This window comes from Entelurus aequoreus, linkage group LG14 (assembly GCF_033978785.1).
Source record: "Entelurus aequoreus isolate RoL-2023_Sb linkage group LG14, RoL_Eaeq_v1.1, whole genome shotgun sequence".
Taxonomy (NCBI): Eukaryota; Metazoa; Chordata; class Actinopteri; order Syngnathiformes; family Syngnathidae; genus Entelurus; species Entelurus aequoreus.
This window is the reverse complement of record NC_084744.1, coordinates 47,660,981-47,684,488: the sequence shown is the minus strand read 5'-3', so window position 1 is coordinate 47,684,488 and position 23,508 is coordinate 47,660,981. Positions and strand designations below refer to the sequence as shown.

At 40.6% G+C, this 23,508-nt stretch overlaps 2 protein-coding genes across 5 annotated transcripts in view; both read left to right on the top strand.

The window, feature by feature from the left end:
- trpm2 (transient receptor potential cation channel, subfamily M, member 2) overlaps nucleotides 1–3,013 on the top strand; it is an 89,320-nt gene extending 86,307 nt beyond the window's left edge. Inside the window, exons 31-32 of the mRNA XM_062070028.1 lie at nucleotides 874–1,043; nucleotides 1,125–3,013. Of these exons, the coding sequence (XP_061926012.1) occupies nucleotides 874–1,043; nucleotides 1,125–1,206 (252 nt within the window). The 3' untranslated portion in view covers nucleotides 1,207–3,013. The remainder of the gene's footprint in view (nucleotides 1–873; nucleotides 1,044–1,124) is intronic.
- Nucleotides 3,014–8,184: 5,171 nt separating this feature from the next.
- The window catches only part of si:ch211-45c16.2 (mitogen-activated protein kinase kinase kinase 13), a 67,282-nt gene continuing 51,958 nt past the window's right edge, over nucleotides 8,185–23,508 (top strand). The window contains exons 1-3 of one of the 4 annotated variants that reach the window (XM_062070035.1): nucleotides 8,217–8,312; nucleotides 10,048–10,233; nucleotides 17,271–17,455. The gene's annotated coding sequence lies outside the window, so the exon portion shown is untranslated. Of the gene's footprint in view, nucleotides 8,313–10,047; nucleotides 10,234–17,270; nucleotides 17,456–23,508 lie in introns of all 4 variants that reach the window. The other 3 variants (XM_062070033.1, XM_062070036.1, XM_062070034.1) reach the window with 3 other exon arrangements.

The following is a 23,508-nucleotide window of genomic DNA, read 5'->3' as shown; positions in this document are numbered from 1 at the left end:
GAAAAATAGTGGCATAAAACACGTCCTAGAAAGTCGGAGAAAGTTATACTTGTAAACAAACTACGGTGAGTTCAAGGACCGCCAAAATTAGTAGGACAAAACTGCGCTCGCCAAATACTCAAATCAGTGAAGCTGAAGCATGTTTAATATAAACAGTGTGCTTTATAACAATTAGGGAGGTTTGCGTCATGTTTGTCCTCCTACGGACACCATATTAAAACAAAAACGGGTTTTTTTCCCTCATCTTTTTCCATTTTTCATACATTTTTAAAAAAGCTCCAGAGAGCCACTAGGGCGGCGCTAAAGAGCCACATGCGGCTCTAGAGCCGCGGGTTGCCGACCCCTGGTCAGGACGAACAGATGAGGGCGCATTAAAATGGCCGTGACAAACCCTGGACGTACAATGAAAAGACACGCAACCCTAATTTAAAATGCCGGACATTTGAGGCATTTAAAAAAACCCGCCCGGACACCCCGGACACGCCCTCAAAAGAGGACATGTCCGGGGAAAAGAGGACGTATGGTCAGCCTATGTTAGCGTGCTAGCATGCTTGAAGCATGTTAATGGGTGCTTGCATTGCAGCAGACCCATAATAAATGAAGTTATTTAATACATTGTAAATGAATAAATAAAAGCTTGCATAATGTATTCATACATTCAATGTAGATTAAGCCATAACATATTATTGTTTTATGTTGCTGGGTGTTGTTGATATTGCCATTTTTTCCTCTGCTTCTGCTGCCGATAATTGGTAAATGGTCATTTATTGTTAAATTTAACTTTACTCTTGATTAGCTCCTCCATGTATTAAAAATAGTTGGAAAATAGATTTGTGTTCAATCTCTAAATCCAGTAATTTACTTTGTGATCAGGTGTTTGAGGGTTACGTGGACGACATCAGGAACACAGATAACGCCTGGGTGGAAACCACAGTCCTCGACCTTCACCTGGACCCGAGCGATGATTCCGAGGATATCATCGACATGGTGAGAGTGCATCTGCTTGCCACAAGATCACATTTTTTACAAGGCGGATACAGCAAGTGAGGTCTTCATCCGCATGCCAGACTGTCCTCTCAGCGATGCTTCAGGCCATAACATGGATGTTGTGATGACCCTCACAGGTGGCGTGCATCCATGGCTCTCTACAGTGGCTGGAGGTCAGCAGCAAAACCAGACTTTGTTCTGAGCATAGTGACTCACTGAGGCGGGTCGCCATGCGGCATAATATGAACTCCTAATTGTACCTCGCGGTGGAGCTACAGCCGTGGGTCGACGTTTCCTCGGGCATGCCGTTTTCCTCAAAGATTACACTCTGTTGCACTCAAAGCACTTAAGTCACATTATTACATTCTGCTGCTGCTCACTATCAAGTTATTGAAAGCATGAACAATCTCCAGGTACACTATATTGCCAAAAGTATTTGGCCACCCATCCAAATGATCAGAATCAGGTGTCCTAATCACTTGGCCCGGCCACAGGTGTATAAAATCAAGCACTTAGGTATGGAGACTGTTTCTACAAACATTTGTGAAAGAATGGGCCGCTCTGAGTGGTTTCCAGCGTGGAACTGTCATAGGATGCCACCTGTGCAACAAATCCAGTGGTGAAATTTCCTCGCTCCTAAATACTCCAAAGTCAACTGTCGGCTTTATTATAAGAAAATGGAAGAGTTTGGGAACAACAGCAACTCAGCCACCAAGTGGTAGGCCACGTAAACTGACAGAGAGGGGTCAGCGGATGCTGAAGCGCATAGTGCAAAGACTTTCTGCGCAGTCAGTTGTTACAGAGCTCCAAACTTCATGAGACCTTCCAATTAGCCCACGTACAGTACGTAGAGAGCTTCATAGAATGGGTTTCCATGGCCGAGCAGCTGCATCTAAGCCATACATCACCAAGTCCTATGCAAAGCGTGGGATGCAGTGGTGTAAAGCACGTCGCCACTGGACTCTCGAGCAGTGGAGACGCCTTCTCTGGAGTGATGAATCACGCTTTTCCATCTGGCAATCTGATGGACGCGTCTGGGTTTGGAGGTTGCCAGGAGAACGGTACATTTCGGAATGCATTGTGCCGAGTGTGAAATTTGGTGGAGGAGGAATTATGGTGTGGGGTTGTTTTTCAGGAGTTGGGCTTGGCCCCTTAGTTCCAGTGAAAGGAACTTTGAATGCTCCAAAATACCAAAACATTTTGGACAATTCCATGCTCCCAACCTTGTGGGAACAGTTTGGAGCGGACCCCTTCCTCTTCCCACATGACTGAGCACCAGTGCACAAAGCAAGGTCCATAAAGACATGGATGACAGAGTCTGGTGTGGATGAACTTGACTGGCCTGCACACAGTCCTGACCCGATAGAATACATTTGGGATGAATTAGAATGGAGACTGAGAGCCAGGCCTTCTCAACCGGTCGAAAATTCATATAAACACACTCTGCAACCTTGTGGACGGCCTTCCCAGAAGAGTTGAAGCTGTAATAGCTGCAAAAGGTGGACCAACGGCATATTGAACCCTATGGGTTAGGAATGAGATGGCACTTCAAGTTCATATGTGAGACAAGGCAGGTGGCCAAATACTTTTGGCAATATAGTGTATGTTCTTTCTGCTTCATGCTCCCAGGTCACTCCTTAACATACATCTCTCCGTTAACCAGATGTCCAACAATTTATCACAACAGTATCTTGGACAATATAATAGCTGAAAATGCGCAGCACTTTAAATAAACATACTTGCTGAAAGCCATTTCCCTGGCTGCAGTGTTAGCAATGGAATGGAACAACAATACTGTATACATGCACTGTGTAGTCATATGTTCCTCTGCAAAGGCAACCTGAATGTTTACTCAGTATTACTATAAAAATGATTTTCTTCAAATAAAGGGCCCCTTTGCACACCTTACCCTTAACAGATGCCTGATAGTCTTTGATGCATATCTCTTTATTGGATTATGTTAGATTTTAGTGCGTGTGTGTGTGTGTGTGTGTTTGTGTGTGTTTGTGTGCGCTGACAGTTTGAATGTGGGATGTATATCAGTTTATTTTTTAACCTTAAATAAGTAAAGGCTTTTGCAGCTCTGAAACCACCAATTGTCACCTTCTTTTGAACACCAACGTGCTAATGCATGCTACAGTTTTGTGATCCATTTGATGCATGTGTTTATTGTGATAGTTGCAGATTGCAGTGCTACAAACAAGATCATCATATTACGCCTATACTGGCTCACCTGCACGGGCTTCCTGTGCACTTAAGATGTGATTTTAAGGTTTTACTACTTACGTATAAAATACTACACGGTCTAGCTCCATCCCATCTTGCTGATTGTATTGTACCGTATGTCCCAGCAAAAAATCTGCGTTCTAGGAACTCTGGCTAATTAGTGATTCCCAGAGCCCAAAAAAAGTCTGCGGGCTATAGAGCGTTTTCTATTCGGGCTCCAGTACTCTGGAATGCCCTCCCGGTAACAGTTAGAGATGCTACCTCAGTAGAAGCATTTAAGTCCCATCTTAAAACTCATTTGTATAGTCTAGCCTTTAAATAAACCCCCCCTTTTAGGCCAGTTGATCTGCTGTTTATTTTCTGCTCTGCCCACCTCTCCTTCGTGGAGAGGGGGGACACAGATTCGGTGACCACAGATACCGCGCTAGCTGTCCAAAGTCGGGACCCAGGGTGGACCACTCATCTGTGCATCAGTTGGGGACGTCTCTGCGCTGCTGACTTGTCTCCATTCAAGATGTTCTCCTGCTGGCCCCACTATGGACTGGACTCTCACTATTATGTTAGATCCACTATGGACTGGACTCTCACACTATTATGTTAGATCCACTATGGACTGGACTCTCACACTATTATGTTAGATCCACTATGGACTGGACTCTCACACTATTATGCTAGATCCACTCGACGTCCATTGCACCGGTTCCCCTCCAAGGTTTCTCATTGTACCCCATTGGGTTGAGTTTTTTCTTGCCCTGATGTGGGATCTGAGCCAAGGATGTCGTTGTGGCTTGTGCAGCCCTTTGAGACACTCGTGATTTAGGGCTAAATAAGTCAACTTTGATTGATTGATTGATAGATACAAAGGTACAATAGTTTTTCATATCTCATAACATATTTTGAATGCAGCAGCCACGAACGGTCTCCCTAAGTCCGTATAGGTGTGCCTAATATCATGGGTGCAGTTTCATTACACACTGTGTCAACATGACACATAAAACACGTGTTTGCGTTCGCTGTCTGCAGCTGTCTTGCAGCATTGCAGTCGTTTCATGTCCCAGCGAGAAGTGTAGTGGAGGTCAGTATCGTTCACACCATATTTTTGTTTACACATCAAATAATGTTATTAAACAGGATAAACACTGTATTTATTCTATTTTTGGGAAATGCCTTAGTTAGTTTGTGACATGTACTACAGCATGAACAGGACAACAGTAAACAAGACAAAATGTAATAAAACAAATGGAATGAAAGAGTAGAAAAAAAGGTGGTAAAATACAGGAAACAAATTAATACAGGGAAAATAGAATAACACCACCAAATAATAATAAATAAATACATAAAAGTATTATTATAAATTGATTAAATATTATTTGATTTATTATTCAAATGTATCTATTTAAACATGTTACGAATGAATTAAGTCTTCTTTATGGACTTAAATGGGATAGTTTGGACTGTGAGCTTTAACACACGGTACAGGAGTCAACTTTTTATATTTGTGTGAATGCGCCAAAGCATTCACACAAATGGTTTTCTACACCAAAATTATTCAATTTATTCTTCTTCTTCTCTACCTTCCACATTTTTCATCCGATTTAAACCGTTCTAACTTCAAACTGTTCAGCCCATTCAAAATGAATTGGCCATTTTTCAAACTTCCACCATTTCCACATTTTTCAAGCGACTCAAACCATTCCACCTTCAACATATTCCACTCATTCTGGACATTCAAACTGTCATTTTTTCAAGATAAAACTATTCCAGGAATTCCCAGAATTCCCGTTTTTTTCAAACCCTTTTTTCAACCTTTTTTCTGTCGACAACTCCTTCCACATTTTTCAACCTACGTTCCACCGTCAAAACATTCCTCTTAATCAGGACAAAAATCGAAGGTGTTTTTTGAACTGGAAAAATTCCAGTTTTTCCCAAAATTCCAGGAATTCCTTAATACCATTGCTCAATTAAAAATGTTACTACTTCAACATTTCTCTACCGATTTGGAAAAACTCCTCATTCAGAACATTCAAATATTTTAGCATTTTCAAAAAAAATTCCCGCTTTTCCAGAAATTACCAAATTTCCATGAAATTCCCATTGAAATGACTGGGACATTTTTCAAAGTTCCACCACTCCCACATTTTTCATCCGATTCACACTTTTCCAACTTTAAAATATTCAGCCTGTTCAGGAATTGTGTGCTCCCTTTTAACAATTCTAAAAAAAAATTCCCAGATTTCCTAGAATTCCCAGTATTTAGGGACATTTTCCCCATTCAAAATTAATTATCCATTTTTCAAACTTTCACAATTTCCCATTCGTCAACCATTTTTCAATTCATCCTGGAAATTCAAACAACCATTTTCCCGCGTTCAACAAATTTCCAGGAATTCCTGTTTTTTTACTAACTTTATTTCCAACCTTTTTTAGTGCGATGGCTCCTTTCACATGTTTCAACCCATTTCAACCACCGTCAAAACATCCCTCTTAGTCAGAACAAAAAAACAAGTTAGTTTAAGAAACCTGAAAAATTCCAGTTTTTTCCCGAATTTTCGTAATACAATTTCTCAATTAAAAATCTGTTACTACTTCAACATTTCTTGACCGATTTAAACAATTCCAGCACCAACCAATTTAGCTCATTCAGGACATTCATGCTCTTAATCATTTTCCAAAAAAAATCCTGCTTTTCCCCAAATTTCCAGGAAATTCCCTTTGAAATGAATGGGACATTTTTCCAAGTTGCACAATTCCCACTTTTCAACCTCTTCAAACCATTTCAACACCAACGCATTCCACTCATCCTGGAAATTCAAACAACCATTTTCCCGCGTTCAACAAATTTCCAGGAATTCCTGTTTTTTTTCTAACCTTATTTCCAACCTTTTTTAGTGCGATGACTCCTTTCACATGTTTCATCCCATTTCAACCACCGTCAAAACATTCCTCTTAGTCAGGACAAAAAAACAACTTGGTTTAAGAAACCTGAAAAATTCCAGTTTTTTCCCGAATTTCCATAATACAATTTCTCAATTAAAAAACTGTTACTACTTCAACGTTTATTGACCGATTTAAACAATTCCAACACCAACCAATTCAGCTCATTCAGGACATTCATGCTCTTAATCATTTTCCAAAAAAATCCCGCTTTTCCCCAAATTTCCAGGAAGTTCCCATTAAAATGAATGGGACATTTTTCAAAGTTCCACCACTCCCACATTTGTCATCCGATTCACACCTTTCCAACTTCAAAATATTCAGCCTGTTCAGGAATTGTGTGCTCTCTTTCAACAATTCTAAAAAAAATTCCTGGATTTCCTAGAATTCCCAGTATTTAGGGACATTTTCCCCATTCAAAACGGATTATACATTTTTCAAAGGTCCACAATTCCCACATTTTTCAACCGATTCAAACCATTCCACCTTCAACACAATCAATTCATCCTGGAAATTCAAACAACCATTTTTCCACGTTCAACAAATTTCCAGGAGTTCCTGATTTTTTTCTAACCTTAGTTCCAACCTTTTTTAGTGTGATGACTCCTTTCACATTTTTCAACCCATTTCAACCGTTCCACCGTCAGGACAAAAAAACAACTCGGTTTAAGAAACCTGAAAAATTCCCGGTTTTTCCCGAAATTCCATAATACAATTCTTCAATTAAAAAACTGTTACTACTTCAACGTTTCTTGACCGATTTAAACAATTCTAACACCAACCAATTCAGCTCATTCAGGACATTCATGCTCTTAATCATTTTCAAAAAAAATCCCGCTTTTCCCAAAATTTCCAGGAAGTTCCCATTGAAATGAATGGGACAATTTTCCAAGTTGCACAATTCCCACATTTTCCAACCTATTCAAACCATTCCAGCATCAACACATTCCACTCATCCTGGACATTAAAACCAACACTTTCCCAAGTTCCAAACTAAATACACGTTTTCCTGGAAATTCTAACTCTTCAATGTTTATTTATATAGCCCTAAATCACAAGTGTCTCAAAGGGCTGCACAAGCCACAACGACATCCTCCGTTCAGATCCCACATCAGGGCAAGGAAAAACTCAACCCAATGGGACAATGAGAAACCTTGGAGAGGACCGCAGATGTGGGCGACCGGTGCAATGGACGTCGAGTGGATATGGCATAATATGGTGAGACTCCAGGCCATAGTGGGTCTAACATAATAGTGAGAGTCCAGTCCATAGTGGGGCCAGCAGGAGACCATCCCGAGCGGTCCACCCCGGGTCCCGACTTTGGACAGCCAGCACTTGATCCGGGAGAGGGGGGCAGAGCAGAAAAGAAAAGAAACGACAGATCAACCGGTCTAAAAGGGGGGTCTATTTAAAGGCTAGAGTCCAAACCATTCCAACATTCAAACTATTCATACTACATTGGGGCGGTATAGCTCGGTTGGTAGAGTGGCCGTGCCAGCAACTTGAGGGTTCCAGGTTTGATCCCTGCTTCCCCCGTCCTAAACCACTGCAGTTGTGTCCTTGGGCACTTTACCCTCCTGCTCCCAGTGCCACCTACACTGGTTTAAATGTAACTTAGATATTGGGTTTCACTATGTAAAAGCGCTTTGAGTCACTAGCGCTATATAAATATAATTCACTTCACTACATTCTGCCAAAAAAAAAGGGACAAGCGGTAGGAAATGGATGGATGGATGGACATTCTATCAGCATTGGAGCCTCGTCTAGTTTTGCTTAGCCTTATTGTGAAAATGTCCACACCTCCTTTTCTTTCTAAATAACATAAACATTGATGAAAAAATAATCACATCATTCCTTTATATTTTATTGCACGCATTTAAAAAGGGATACGAACCAGGGTCAAAATCTTAACGACAAGCAGAAAGTGAAGAAATCCGACCGAAAACTGGTTTCAGATTTTCGTTATAAGAGAAAGACTCCGCCTCAGAATAGTCGATCTTCGGTGACGTGAACGCCAGGGTTTATTTACAGGTGCACGGAGTGGAGAGTCCGGAAGTGACGACATCAGCTCCGTCGCCGCCGCGGATTGGTCAGTAAATAGATGGTCCGAGAAGGAGCGAGAGAGCCGACCGACATCTCGCAACCATCCGTCGGGGGGACAAACGGTAAAGGAAAACACGTTTATTTGTATCGTATTTACAAAAACATCGCATCGAATGTTAACTTTGAGACGTTCACGCTCGATGGACGTGGAGTTGTTTTTTACCCGGCATGAGGGCGGCTGTGAATTAGCCGCGTGCCGATTAAAATAGTCTCTAAATAGTCCCGTTGGCTTTTATATGTACGAATAAACATGTGTGTTTTTATTCTGTTGAATGAGCCGATAAAGCGTCTTGAGCGAACAAGAGCATTCAAAGGGTTAGAGTTCGTATTCGCGTTCATTATGTAACCGAATGTTTCTACGTGAAATCCACATAGTGAGGTTTTTTTTGCTTATGTTCAAATTTACAGTTCAGTTCAGTTTCAGTTTATTTTCGAACAAGCATACGATTAATATTAATTCATCACATATTTCCAGTTGTTTCAATACAGCACGTTTCGAAAAGGAGTAGGAAGCTGAGCTTATTTAATCCTACCCCTTTTCATTCCATAGCAATTGTGTCCTATTTCCTTGTTCTCTGTAACAGAACAGTGAACGAATAAATAGTAAACAAATAATATACCATAGTAAGTAAACAAATATTAAACACATAAATAATCTTTGTCTCATGCGACTTGTCCAGGGTGTACCCCGCCTTCCGCCCGAATGCAGCTGAGATAGGTTCCAGCAACCTCAAAAGGGACAAGCGGTAGAAAATGGATGGATGGATGGATCAATAAAAACAATTTAAAAAAGGGATATTTATCATAATTCTTGTTCTGTTTACTTTTTTAAGTTAGAGTACCCATGATTGTCACACACACACTAGGTGTGGCGAAATTATTCTCTGCATGTGACCCATCACCCTTGATCACCCCCTGGGAGGCGAGGGGAGCAGTGAGCAGCAGCGGTGGCCGCGCCCGGGAATCATTTTTGGTGATTTAACCCCCAATTCCAACCCTTGATGCTGAGTGCCAAGCAGGGAGGTAATGGGTCCCATTTTTATTATAATCTTTGGTATGACTCGCCTGGGGTTTGAACTAGGACTGGGCGATATGGCCTTTTTTTAATATCGCGATATTTTAAGGCCATATCGTGATACACGATATATATCTCGATATTTTGCCTTAGCCTTGAATGAACACTTGATGCATATAATCACAGCAGTATGATGACTCTATGTGTCTACATTAAAACATTCTTCTTCATACTGCATTAAAGGCCTACTGAAAGCCACTACTACCGACCACGCAGTCTGATAGTTTATATATCAATGATGAAATCTTAACATTGCGACACATGCCAATACGGCCGGGTTAACTTATAAAGTCCCATTTGGGGCGGTATAGCTCGGTTGGTAGAGCGGCCGTGCCAGCAACTTGAGGGTTGCAGGTTCGATCCCCGCTTCCGCCATCCTAGTCACTTCCGTTGTGTCCTTGGGCAAGACACTTTACCCACCTGCTCCCAGTGCCACCCACACTGGTTTGAATGTAACTTAGATATTGGGTTTCACTATGTAAAGCGCTTTGAGTCACTTGAGAAAAAGCGCTATATAAATGTAATTCACTTCACTTCACATTTAAAACTTCCTGGTAAATATCCGGCTGAAACATCGCGGTATGATGACGTATGCGCGTGACGAAGTCCGAGTAACGGAAGTTATGGTACCCCGTAGAATCCTATACAAAAAGCTCTGTTTTCATTTCATAATTCCACAGTATTCTGGACATCTTTTGCAATTTTTTTAATGAACAATGAAGGCTGCAAAGAAGACAATTGTAGGTGGGATCAGTGTATTAGCAGCGGACTACAGCAACACAACCAGGAGGACTTTGTTGGAGCGCTAGCCGCGCTAGCCGCCGACCTCACCTTGACTTCCTACGTCTCCGGGCCGCCAAACGCATCGGGTGAAGTCCTTCGTCCTTCTGCCGATCGCTGGAACGCAGGTGAGCACGGGTGTTGATGAGCAAATGAGGGCTGGCTGACGTAGGTGGAGAGCTAATGTTTTTAGCATAGCTCTGTGCAGTCCAGTTGCTAAGTTAGCTTCAATGGCGTCGTTAGCACAGCATTGTTAACCTTCGCCAGCCTGGAAAGCATTAACCGTGTATTTACATGTCCACGGTTTAATAGTATTGTTGATTTTCTATCTATCCTTCCAGTCAGGGGTTTATTTCTTTTGTTTCTATATGCAGTTAAAGCAAGATGCTATCACGTTAGCTCGTAGCTAAAGCATTTCGCCGATGTATTGTCGTGGAGATAAAAGGCACTGAATGTCCATTTCGCGTTCTCGACTCATTTTCAAGAGGATATAGTATCCGAGGTGGTTTAAAATACAAATCTGTGATCTACAATAGAAAAAGGAGAGTGTGGAATCCAATGAGCCAGCTGGTACCTAAGTTTCGGTCGGAGCGAAAAAAGATACGTCCATCGCTGCCTCTCAAGTCATTCACTGTAACGTTCCTCATCTACGAATCTTTCATCCTCGCTCAAATTAATGGGGTAATCATCACTTTCTCGGTCCGAATCTCTCTCGCTCCATTGTAAACAATGGGGAATTGTGAGGAATCGTAGCTCCTGTGACGTCACGCTACTTCCGGTACAGGCAAGGCTTTTTTTTTATCAGTGAGCAAAAGTTGCGAACTTTATCGTCGATTTTCTCTACTAAATCCTTTCAGCAAAAATATGGCAATATCGCGAAATGATCAAGTATGACACGTAGAATGGATCTGCTATTCCCGTTTAAATAAAAAAAAATCATTTCAGTAGGCCTTTAATATATGCTACTTTGAAACTTTCATGCAGAGAAGGAAATCCATCCATCCATCTTCTTTCCGCTTATCCGAGGTCGGGTTGCGGGGGCAGCAGCCTAAGCAGAGAAGGAAATCACAACTAAAAAAATCACTATTTTTTTCATACGGTGTTGATCTGGAAATGTTTGCCTCGGCATTTTGATGGTATGGGCGTGTGGCACCGAATGGAGATGTTGACATGCGGAGTAAGCACTGTTCATTCTCTAGCGGGTGACTTTTCAAATGATGCTACATATTAGCAGTAAAGCTACTTTTTATAGCAACGCTTTTGCCCCACACTTGACAAATTACGGTTGTCTGTTCGACATATTCCCACTTGAAGCCAAACCACCGGCAGACGATGGACCCCCTGCTGTTTTTTGGGGGAATTAATTCTTCCTTCATTTGTTACCAGATTCGCACCTTCTTTCTCTCGTATTACCACTCGCACGGCTGCGCTAGCATCACAGCTAACGTTAGCCATGATGCTACCTCTCTGCTCGGGGAGGGCGTATACGTATTTGACGTATGACGTGACAGTATGTGACGTGTGTAAGAAGGTGCACTTGTCTGTCTGTGAGAAGGAGACACAGGAAAGAGCGAGGAGAGCCTGTAGTGTAATGCCCGCAGCTAAAAGCAACTGCGTTTGAACGTATACTCAAATATCACTATATAGTAATTTTCTATATCACACAGAGACAAACCCGCGATATATCGAGTATATCGATATATCGCCCAGCCCTACTTTGAACTCACATGAACACTTGTAGTTTGAATAGTCTCTTAAAGTGAATCATATCGGTGCTTTGTTTGATTTCTTTGGTTAATCCGTTCCACAATTTAATCCCACATACAGATATGCTAAAGGTTCTAAGTAGAGATGTCCGATAATGGCTTTTTTGCTGACATCCGATATTCCGATATTGTCCAACTCTTAATTACCGATTCCGATATCAACCGATACCAATATATACAGTCGTGGAATTAACACAGTATTATGCCTAATTTTGTTGTGATGCTCCGCTGGATGCATTAAACAATGTAACAAGGTTTTCCAAAATAAATCAACTCCAAGTTATGGAAAAAAATGCCAACATGGCACTGCCCTATTTATTATTGAAGTCACAAAGTGCATTCTTTTTTTTGAACATGCCTCAAAACAGCAGCTTGGAATTTGGGACATGCTCTCCCTGAGAGAGCATGAGGAGGTTGAGGTGGGCGGGGTTGAGGTGGGGTGGTAGCGGGGGGTGTATATTGTAGCGTCCCGGAAGAGTTAGTGCTGCAAGGGGTTCTGGGTATTTGTTCTGTTGTGTTTGTTGTGTTACGGTGCGGATGTTCTCCCGAAATGTGTTTGTCATTCTTGTTTGGTGTAGGTTCACAGTGTGGCGCATATTTGTAACAGTGTTAAAGTTGTTTATACGGCTACCCTCAGTGTGACCTGTATGGCTCTTGACCAAGTATGAATGCATTCACTTGTGTGTGTGAAAAGCCGTAGATACTATGTGACTGGGTCGGCACGCAAAGGCAGTGCCTTTAAGGTTTATTGGCGCTCTGTACTTCTCCCTACGTCCGTGTACACAGCGGCGTTTTAAAAAGTCATACATTTTACTTTTTGAAACCGATACCGATAATTTTGAAACCGATACCGATAATTTCCGATATTACATTTTAAAGCATTTATCGGCCGATAATATCGGACATCTCTAACCACAAGGGTAAAATGAAGTTAACCAAAAATGTAGTGTTTTAAAAAAAAAAAGTATAAATAAAACGCTGTACTTGTAATGTCAATAACACGTGGCGACATGTACTATATAGCAACTACTTACTATGTGGTTAACCAGCCATGCAGCAAACGTTTTCCATTGAGGGCCAGATTGTGCTATTCCTCATTGTTTTATTATTCATTGTGCAAAAATAAATTCAAAAGTAATTGAAGACGGAGCTTACCCTCTACTTTGTGTAATGATAGCTTCTTATCTGATCAACATTTCTACTTTATGGTTTTGTGTAACCTTTTTAGCCACGTTTTCCCCAAAATTTCGGTAGGTGTACAAATTGTACAAACGCTGTATTTTGCGTAATAATGTTTATCTCTGTTTGCGTCATTGTAATATTTTTCTAAGGCTTTCTGAAGTTGTGTACTTTGATTAAATATCCTTCATTCGTGACCAGCTGCCAGCCATCCGCTCATCCCCCTGCCCCCTTATCATGACGCTGTAATGTCATAACGCGTCTCCTGTTTTGGCTGTTTGTCCTCACCACCGTATGTAAGCAGTCAGCAGCATGTGTCTCATGTATGTATGACTGCTGGATGCAGTGCACTGTCAGGATTGCGTTCCATCCCTCACTGCAGCTGAGCAAGTGTTCACGTGTGTCACTGACTGCTTGGGCTTGTCAGCTTGTGTGCCGCAGTTACAGGTCAGCAGCAATTAGACCAGGGGTGTCAAACGTACGGCCCGCGGGGCCGGATCAGGCACGTAAACAGGTTTTATCCGGTTCGTGTGACGAGTTTGACATGTATTAAAGAGCTGCTTTTTTTTAACGAAATAAACTGCTGTTCTAAATGTGTCCACTGGATGTCACAATAGCAATTCTGTTGGGCAAGCAAACGGTTTATACCAGGGCCAAGCAAGAGGTACGCAGTAAAGGGTGACTGTAACCTCGACCCACCATCCATCCATCCATCTTCTTCCGCTTATCTGAGGTTGGGTCGCGGGGGCAGCAGCCTAAGCAGGGAAGCCCAGACTCTCCTCTCCCCAGCCACTTCGTCCAGCTCTTCCCGGGAGATCCCGAGGCGTTCCCAGGCCAGCCGGGAGACATAGTCTTCCCAACGTGTCCTGGGTCTTCCCTGTGGCCCCCTACCGGTCGGACGTGCCCGAAACACCTCCCCAGGGAGGCGTTCGAGTGGCATCCTGACCAGATGTCCGAACCACCTCATCTGGTTCCTCTCCTTGTGGAGGAGCAGCGGCTTTACTTTGAGCTCCTCCCAGATGACAGAGCTTCTCAGCCTATCTCTAAGGGAGAGCCCCGCCACCGGGCGGAGGAAACTCATTTTGGCTGCTTGTACCCGTGATCTTGTCCTTTCGGTCATAACCCAAAGCTCTTATATATATGTATATGTATACTTTTTATTAGAGGCGGGGGAAATAATTTATTTCTTAATTAATCGTAAATCGGACATGGAAGATTATAAAATTGATTCGTAAACATCAAGAATCGATTAATTTATTGTAAATAATGTAATGCAGACAGTTTTAAAATGTAGCTGAGATCTGACCAGCTCCTTTATTATAGGGCACTTATGTTCCAGTTTTGCACACATTTAATATCCATCCATCCATCCTTTTTCTACTGCTTGTCCTTCTCGGGGTTGCGGTGGGTGCTGGAGCCTATCCCAGCCACCTCATCACATGGCCAACAGATAGACAGACAACATTCACATTTTTATGCAATTAAACATAATAAATGTGATGGGAATTTATTTACCGGTAACTGTTTCTTATCACAAATGCACTGTTTTAAAATGTTGCAAGTGACAAACGCTTATTTTGTGAAACGAAAAAGAATCGAAAACTGCATAAATATACATACATCATAGATGCGTCAATAATCGATTTTTAATCGAATCATTCATAATTTCTTTGTATTCGTTTCATGAAAATGCATATATACAAGCCACATACAGTTGACACTTTCATTGTTTTTTTGTTTCTTATACATTTCCATGATCAGAAAGGAGCAGATGGAAGAATACTATTCTTATATTTATCTGCCCCCTTTATAACACAAATTATTTTAGATGACTTTATCACTGTTCCCTCCACCAACACCCCAACTCCAACATACTTTTAATTTTCATTTAAGCATTTTCACAATGATACGTCCAATCAAAATCAAAAATCAGTTTGATATAATTCCAGTTGTCTCTTTTTGTAACTCTTTTTAAATTCAAAGATATTCTTGCAACTTTTTAAGTCTTTGTTTAGAGAATTCCATGCTTTCACACCAGCAACAGACAGGCACATTTGCTTCAAATTTGTTCGCACTCTTGGATGTTTAAAATCATACGGCCTTCTGTGGTTCTCATCTTCAGACGTGAACACAAATAACTTTTGTAAGTCCTTCGGAAGAACTTTATTTCTAGCTTTGAACATCACTAATAGAGTATGCAATTCTACAATGTCTTTTAGTTGTAATAATCCTGACCTAATGAAGAGTGGATTTGTGTGGTCTCTATATCCTACTGTAAAAATGATACGAATTACTCTTTTCTGTGAAAGAAATAAAGGCATTATGTTGCTGTGATATGTATTTCCCCATATTTCTGCACAATAATGGAAATAAGGTAGAATAATTGAGCAATATAACATTCTCATTGTATTATACGAGAAACTGTATTTAACCCTGTTCAAAATAAATAAGCTTTTAGATACGTTATTTTTCACATGCAATATATGAGCTTTCCGTGAATCGTAGCTCCTCGATCGTAATCATAATTGATCGAATCCTGAGGTGCCCAAAGATTCCCACCTCTACTCTTTATTATCATACAGTATGTATATTGTGATTTAGAATGTTGTTTTTTTTGTTTTTTTTTACAAATTTTAAAATGTGTGGCAGTCTTTTGCGCTTGAATATTATTTTTTAAAACATCACTTTTAATTTTAGCTTTACAGATGCCATGTCAGCTCTCTGTGTAATATTTGTTGTGGTACAGTAAAGCTCACAACGTATGGTATCAGTTAAAGTAGAAATAAGTAACTACAGCCCGCTTTAGGTAACACTATCATGTTTTGTTTTTTTAAGAGAAACATTTTTTTGTTTGATGTGCAGACTTGATTTATGCATTTTAATAAAGGTGCGGTATGCAACTTGCAAACTGGGGCTCAATGTCCGTTAGAGTGAAGAGCGGAACAGTGATTCATATTTATTACGATTCAAAGTTTTCAAGCATTGATTTTTTAGAATGTTGTTTTTCAGACCGTCTCTGAGCTTACTTGCTGTGCTTATACGTCATTACTCAACAGCCAAGAGGAACTTTTCTAACCTCTTTTGAAAGGGTTTTGTTATAATTTTTATATCCCAAAATATATAGTGGTAGGACTGCAACAATTAATCAATGAAATCGAGTAATCGTTTAATGAGTATAATTCATAAAAATGGATAAAATCCAGGCCGCATGAAGTGCCCAGAACTTTAAATACGCGGACATAGTTTCCGCACGGCCGCTGCAATAGAGCGCACATGAGTGGTGACGTGTGGATGCTTTGATCCGTGATTTTTATTTTATTAATTCACACATGTTAAAAGTGTGTGTGTGTGGGGGGGGGGGGGGGGGGGGGTAGCGGGGGGGGGTGTATATTGTAGCGTTCCAGAAGAGTTAGTGCTGCAAGGGGTTCTGGGTATTTGTTCTGTTGTGTTTATGTTGTGTTACGGTGCAGATGTTCTCCCGAAATGTGTTTGTCATTCTTGTTTGGTGTGGGTTCACAGTGTGGCGCATATTTGTAACAGTGTTAAAGTTGTTTATACGGCTACCCTCAGTGTGACCTGTATGGCTGTTGACCAAGTATGCCTTGCATTCACTTGTGTGTGTGAAAAGCCGTAGGTATTATGTGATTGGGCCGGCACGCAAAGGCAGTGCCTTTAAGGTTTATTGGCGCTCTGTACTTCTCCCTACGTCCGTGTACCACTCCGTACAGCGGCGTTTTAAAAAGTCATAAATTTTACTTTTTGAAACCGATACCGATAATTTCCAATATTACATTTTAAAGCATTTATCGGCCGATAATATCGGCAGCCCGATATTATCGGGCATCTCTAGTAAATTGAATTGTATTGTATGTTGTTGTAAGACTTATGTCCCTAGGAAATAGTGCATTTTACATAACGGCTGAGGTTTTCCATGTTATTTTTCCTCACATATGATGTATGAATTAAAATCATTGACTTTGACTGTAACCAACAAAGCCAATGAAGCAAGGCTTGCTTGAAAGGTCCATTTTAGTTTAGCGGCTGTTAAGAGTGTACCTCCAGATGAGTGAACTGTATGTCTTGAATGTACAGCCATTGAAGGTCAGTTGAATGGAAACATCCAAACAATCGTTGGGATGAAGAAGGAGATGTGAGCATGGATGTCTTGTCATCCTCATTCACTCTCATCTTAGGTCTTTACGCTCCTATTTCTGCCCCAGGCCCTCATCCCCCATGTATCCCTCCCTTCTCGGATGGACATCCCTCCAGCACCAGTACAGTCTGAGCTCCATCAGCCTCCACACTGCCATCCTTAGCCTATTATGCTGCACACGCGGGACCAGCTCGTCACATCTGTGGCTGCCCACAAAAATGGCAATAGTGACATCTCAGCTTGATTAAGAAGGTAAGCAAATTCCATATCCTGCCTCATTGGCTTTTCTCTTTTTGCCAGTGCTCTATTGGACACAATCCCAGACCCTCTGCTGGGCGGCCAATGCCAGGATTGGGAGTTTGTTGGGTAGTGGGTTAAGCCTGAAATCTCTTTATGTTTGGGCAGGGGCTTTACACTTTTGAGCTTAAGGGAGTTGGCTTAACTCTGCATTGTCGAAGCCTCCGTGTATATTAATATTAAACAGGCTTTGCTTACTATCATCACAACCATTTTTTAAAGTGTACTTACGGCGGAACCTCTAAATTCAAATGTCACTTTGATCGTGTAATAACTTGACAAAACATGACCATACAACATTAGTGTTTGAACCTTGACGCCAGCATATTGTGCAAAACTTCCTTGTACCCCTTGCAAGGGAACTGGATTTTTTTGAAATTTTGCCTATCATTCACAATCCTTATGTAAGACAAGTACACATATGTTTTCTTTGTTTATGCATTCTAATCAGTAAATAAATGCGAGCAAAAGTCTGCTTACAATTCGCTGTATTCTGCCTATAAAGCGCTTAAAAAACATCCAAACACCTCCATCAAGGTTTTATATACACGCTGTAAGTATATATGTAATGTAGTAACAGACACATTTATAATAACATGTCATATTTTTTTTCAGTTTTAACTCATCTAAAGCATACGGCGCATTACGACGTTCGCTTTTTCCTTCGACAAAACACTGATTACTATTCATTGCAGACTTCATGAGAGCCAAGAAACATAATAAAACATCACTGTTACTGGGATGCCGACTGTTAGGATGTTGATATATTCCCCTTCAGATTTAAAATGACTCATGATCCCCATGAAGAAAAAGATGTATTTAAAAAAAAACAAAAAACGTAAAGTACTAATGATTGTTACACACACACTAGGTGTGGTGAAATTAACCTCTGCATTTGACCCATCACCCTTGATCACCCCCCGGGAGGTGAGGGGAGCAGTGAGCAGCAGCGGTAGCCGCGCCCGGGAATAATTTTTGGTGATTTAACCCCCAATTCCAACCTTTTTTGTTATGTTTTACACCATTTCCAGGTCTAAATTGGATGTCAAAGTTGACCAACTTGTCGTATTATGTTGTCATCCTTCTACTATCAAGGTGAGGGGCATTATTTATTGTCCAGAACAGGGGTCGGTAACCCAAAATGTTGAAAGAGCCACATTGGACCAAATATATCCCCCCCAAAAAATCTGTCTGGAACCGCAAAAACTTAAAAAAGCCTCACGCAAGTCTTATAATGAAGGCAACACATGATGAAAATTACTATAATAGCGTACTATCAAAATGACTGTGTCGCAGGCTAATATTCAAGCCACAAAATATAAATGGAGCATTGTTGGTGCTTTTTGGATGGTTATTTAAAGGGCTTCATGGGCAGAGTAGAGGACCTCCTGTTAACTCTATTATAAGTGGACTTTTATTTCCGTTTATTTTATGAGTTCAAATGCATTAAAAAAATACATCAATCTTCTTGTCTTACATAATGATTATGAAAGATAGGCAACATTTTTTAAAAAAAGTGCAGTTCCCCTAAAAGTTACGGTTGTTTTAATGTTTTTTTACAGCCTCATATGCCTAACAATGATTGATTTAATTTTAATCTTGTATATCAATCAAACAGTCAAAGTTTACTCATATACGCCTTAATCACAAATGTCTCAAAGGGCTGTACAAGCCACGACATACTCATCTTAGATCCCACATCAGGACAAGTATAACTATTAGGAATTGTGTAATGTTACTTAAAACATTGCCTCTACAGTAAGTTAGTAAACGTTTACAACAGATTGTTTATATTTCAGTTATATATCGAGTCAAACAGGTTTGTAAATCTGAACAAATCAGGGATCGACCTGCATCTGTGTACAGGTTGTGTTCGACCTTTGCCTATACAGTATTATGGCTAAATCAAAATGCAGTGTAAACACTTTGTGTTAATTCAAGCACTTACAAAGTTGTGTCTTACAGCATGCATACTTGCACTGCTATTTATGCAAGGGCACGTTGCTTTGAATGTACTGCGCTCTTGTGATGTGTCTACTAGCTGAGCTTCTATAATTACCACAGCCTGCAGCGCCTCATGGGGAGCATATTAATACACACGAGTGGAGAACCGGAGCAAATGAACTCGTAATGCAGGCCGCTCCAACGTCTTGGCAGTAGCGCTGACATTTGGTGTTTTGTGTGTGTAGACCCGTGCACGTTTGATCGCAGATGATAAGACAATCCAATTTGAGTTGATGTGGTGTTAGTAAATGTCTACCAAAAGCAGAGTGTGTGTGTTGGGTGTGTGCGTGCGTTGGTGTATTACCTGTTTCTGATGACTTGCATTGATTGGAATCAGACAGGATTCACTATACTATATAACTTCCACATTTTCGGATTTACATTCTGGAGGAGAAAATAAGTCCTCCTTTCTGTCCAATACCACATGAAAGTGGTTGCTTTTTGGCATCTCATATGTCAATCAATCAATCAATGTTTACTTATATAGCCCTAAATCACGAGTGTCTCAAAGGGCTGCACAAGCCACAACGACATCCTCGGCTCAGATCCCACATCAGGGCAAGAAAAAACTCAACCCAATGGGATGACAATGAAAAATGTCCAGAAATGTCCAGCTTCCATATTCGTTTTAATACACTTTACAATAAATACATAAAAGGCAAACTCAGTAGCTTGTGTGCGCTAGCTTTCTGAGACTCTTATTTTGTTAGCGCAGGCAGGATGGAGCGGCACTTTTATTGTGAAGACAGGAACTGTGCGGTCGGTCTTTAGTCTTTTGACAGCAGGTATGGCGCAAGAGTCTGTTGAAATAAAAAGTGATTCTTGCCTTCCTGCCGGTCGTTTTTCCCTAGTACTGAGCTTGCAGCTGCCAGCGTCATCTCACAAGATCCTCGGATGCCGTGAATGTCAATCAAGTAACATCAGAGTGAAGATTATTGCTGAATTTTCCGGTTTTTTTTAATGTCTGACTGGCGATCGACTGACACACCCTCCGCGATTGACAGGTAGCTAGCGATCGACGTAATGGGCACCCATGATCAAAAGAAAAAGGAACGTGGTGTACGCTATTATGTGCTTCTATTCGGGCTTTGGTTATCTCGTGTTAATTAAACAGGCCTTGATTGAAGAGAGACTATCAGTTTTATGATTTAAAAATTGTATAAAACTACTTAATTTCCTAACTTTTAATAATAATTAGGAGTGCACAAGAAAATGGAAAGGAAACCGTAGCTTTCTTTGACCACATGTTCATTAAAGTGTTTTGCAGATTGCAGCAACAACACAATCAATCTTGAAATATTGGTACAGAGCAAACTGTTACCGCTGATTAGTTCATCGTACGCAACCCTACCGAAATTATATCAAAAGAGGTACACAACAACAGTTCAATTAAATGTGGACCACTCATGATACTTCAATAGCAACTACTGCCGTCTTGTGATAACCAAAGGTTGTAACACCGATTTTGTTGACCCATTGCTAATTTTAAGTTTCCATTTATTTTTTACCTGCAACTGTAAGAAACTTGGCAGGTTAACTGAATAAAGCAGTCAATGACAGCCTTTACGAACTTTTTAAATTTATTACATCACTCTGAAATGATGTCAGGATATCACATTTGTGGCAAAGTACAGTTGAACCTCAGCAGTCAAACATATTCCAATCCTGGACACTCCGATGTGTTCCTGTTTATAATCAAATGTACCCATTTGCATTTCAGGGTATTCAAGTTGTTCGCTGTCTGCCGTCTTCTTTGCACAGCACATGTTTGTCTTACCTCTCACACAAGAGAGCAGCTATCAGTAGGACCTTACACAAACAATTACACAACTTGAATACCAAACAGAATATGCATAGTTTTCATCCACCAACAAGTGCTTAGTAAATCTCTTGAATGAAATTAGTTTGATGACTTTCTGCAGTTTTCCGCTTTGCCGCCTTGCGTCCAATTCTATGAATATATCCCGAGATCAGTAGAGATGCGGATTGAATGCCAAGGTAGCACAATCTTTATCAGCTGCTCTCACTGTCTACTCCTAACTAAAGATAAAGGGATCATCAAGCGGTGTGGACAGAATCCTCCCTTAGTTATGAACACTCATTGTTATGTAATTTTCTCTCAACACAAATTGGTTAAGCTGTGGTTTGTCAGTGGGCTTTGCATGATAATCTCACAAAACATTATCAGCCTGTCCGACTCGCAGAATATTGTGTGCACAATTCACTCATCCATGACGGGCTTTGTGCGAACAACCAAGAGAGCTTGGCCGACCTCTTTTTATCCATCTATCTACTGAAGCCGTGTCTTTGTGCATAGAGGTCAACAGTCTTTGTCTGTCTGGTTTCAGAAGTTAAAACTATTATATTCTCATATACGCTGACTCAAGACCATGTGATTATTGTACTGTGCTACCAACTACTCCAATTTATGACATTGAGTCAGCTAGAATTTATATGAACAATATCAACATTTTATATCACGGTTATTTTGACAAATAACATCAGGGTTATCGTTAATTGTTAATGTTAATTGTGCTCAAAAAGTACTGATACACACACTGAAATCTTAAAAAAAACAACTAAAGGAACAAACCCACTGTTTATATTTTGCATGTTTGTTTTTTTATGCTTTACTGATAGTGTTTCAGTCTTAGTGTTGTGTCTGTTTTAATAGCTAAGCTTTGATTGTCTTAAATATTGCTTTGTATTGTAACACTTTAAGATTTACAAGTATTTAAATGCAAAGTGAGTAACAAATAAAATCTTTTTTTTCTGACGGGCGTTGTGGCGTCCTACTCTATTCAGCAGTCCTTGAATGCATCGTTAAACATCTCTGTGTCATACTCCTCCGATCGATCATTCTGGTCTAAAAGATCACAGATTGTATGTTCAATGTACACAATTGAATAGCTTAGTTGCTCAGACAGTAATGTGTTTATACAAGCTTAGATTGGGGTATGTCGTTTCCCAATGAAGAAAGACGTTCACATCTCTTGTAATCAAGTTAGCATTTAGGCTAGCGCCAGTCTGTCCGGTAGTTTATCAAAGTGCGACTATCAAGTCACCGTTTTTTGACAGCTTAAAACGGTAAAACTAGCCGTCGAGAGTTTTATCGTGGTTTTCGTTAATACCGTTTATCGTTACATCCCTACATTCAGCTCACTGCTATACAGGTTGAGCCAAACAGGTGATAATTAAAGGCCTACTGAAATGAATTTTTTTTATTTAAACGGGGATAGCAGATCTATTCTATGTGTCATACTTGATCATTTCGCGATATTGCCATATTTTTGCTGAAAGGATTTAGTATAGAACAACGACGATAAAGATTGCAACTTTTGGTATCTGATAAAAAAAAGGCTTGCACCTACCGGAAGTAGCGTGACGTAGTCAGTTGAACATATACGCAAAGTTCCCTATTGTTTACAATGATGGCAGCATGAAGTGAGAGAGATTCGGACCGAGAAAGCGACAATTTCCCCATTAATTTGAGCGAGGATGAAAGATTTGTGGATGAGTAAAGTGCAAGTGAAGGACTAGTGGGGAGTTGAAGCTATTCAGATAGGGAAGATGCTGTGAGAGCCGGGGGTGACCTGATATTCAGCTGGGAATGACTACAACAGTAAATAAACACAAGACATATATATACTCTATTAGCCACAACACAACCAGGCTTATATTTAATATGCCACAAATTAATCCTGCATAAAAACACCTGCGTGTTTGTTATGCTAGCTCCTAGCTCCTCTGCTAGCTCCTAGCTCCATAGAACACGCCAATACAATTCAAACACCTGATCAACACACACAATCACTCAGCCCAAAAGACCGTTTACCTAACCCAAGGTTCATAAAGCTTATATATTTTTAAAAAGTTACGTACGTGACGCGCACATACGGTCAAGTTATCGAATGTTTAGCAGCCAAGGCTGCATACTCACGGTACCTGATATTCAGCTGGGAATGACTACAACAGTAAATAAACACAAGACATATATATATACT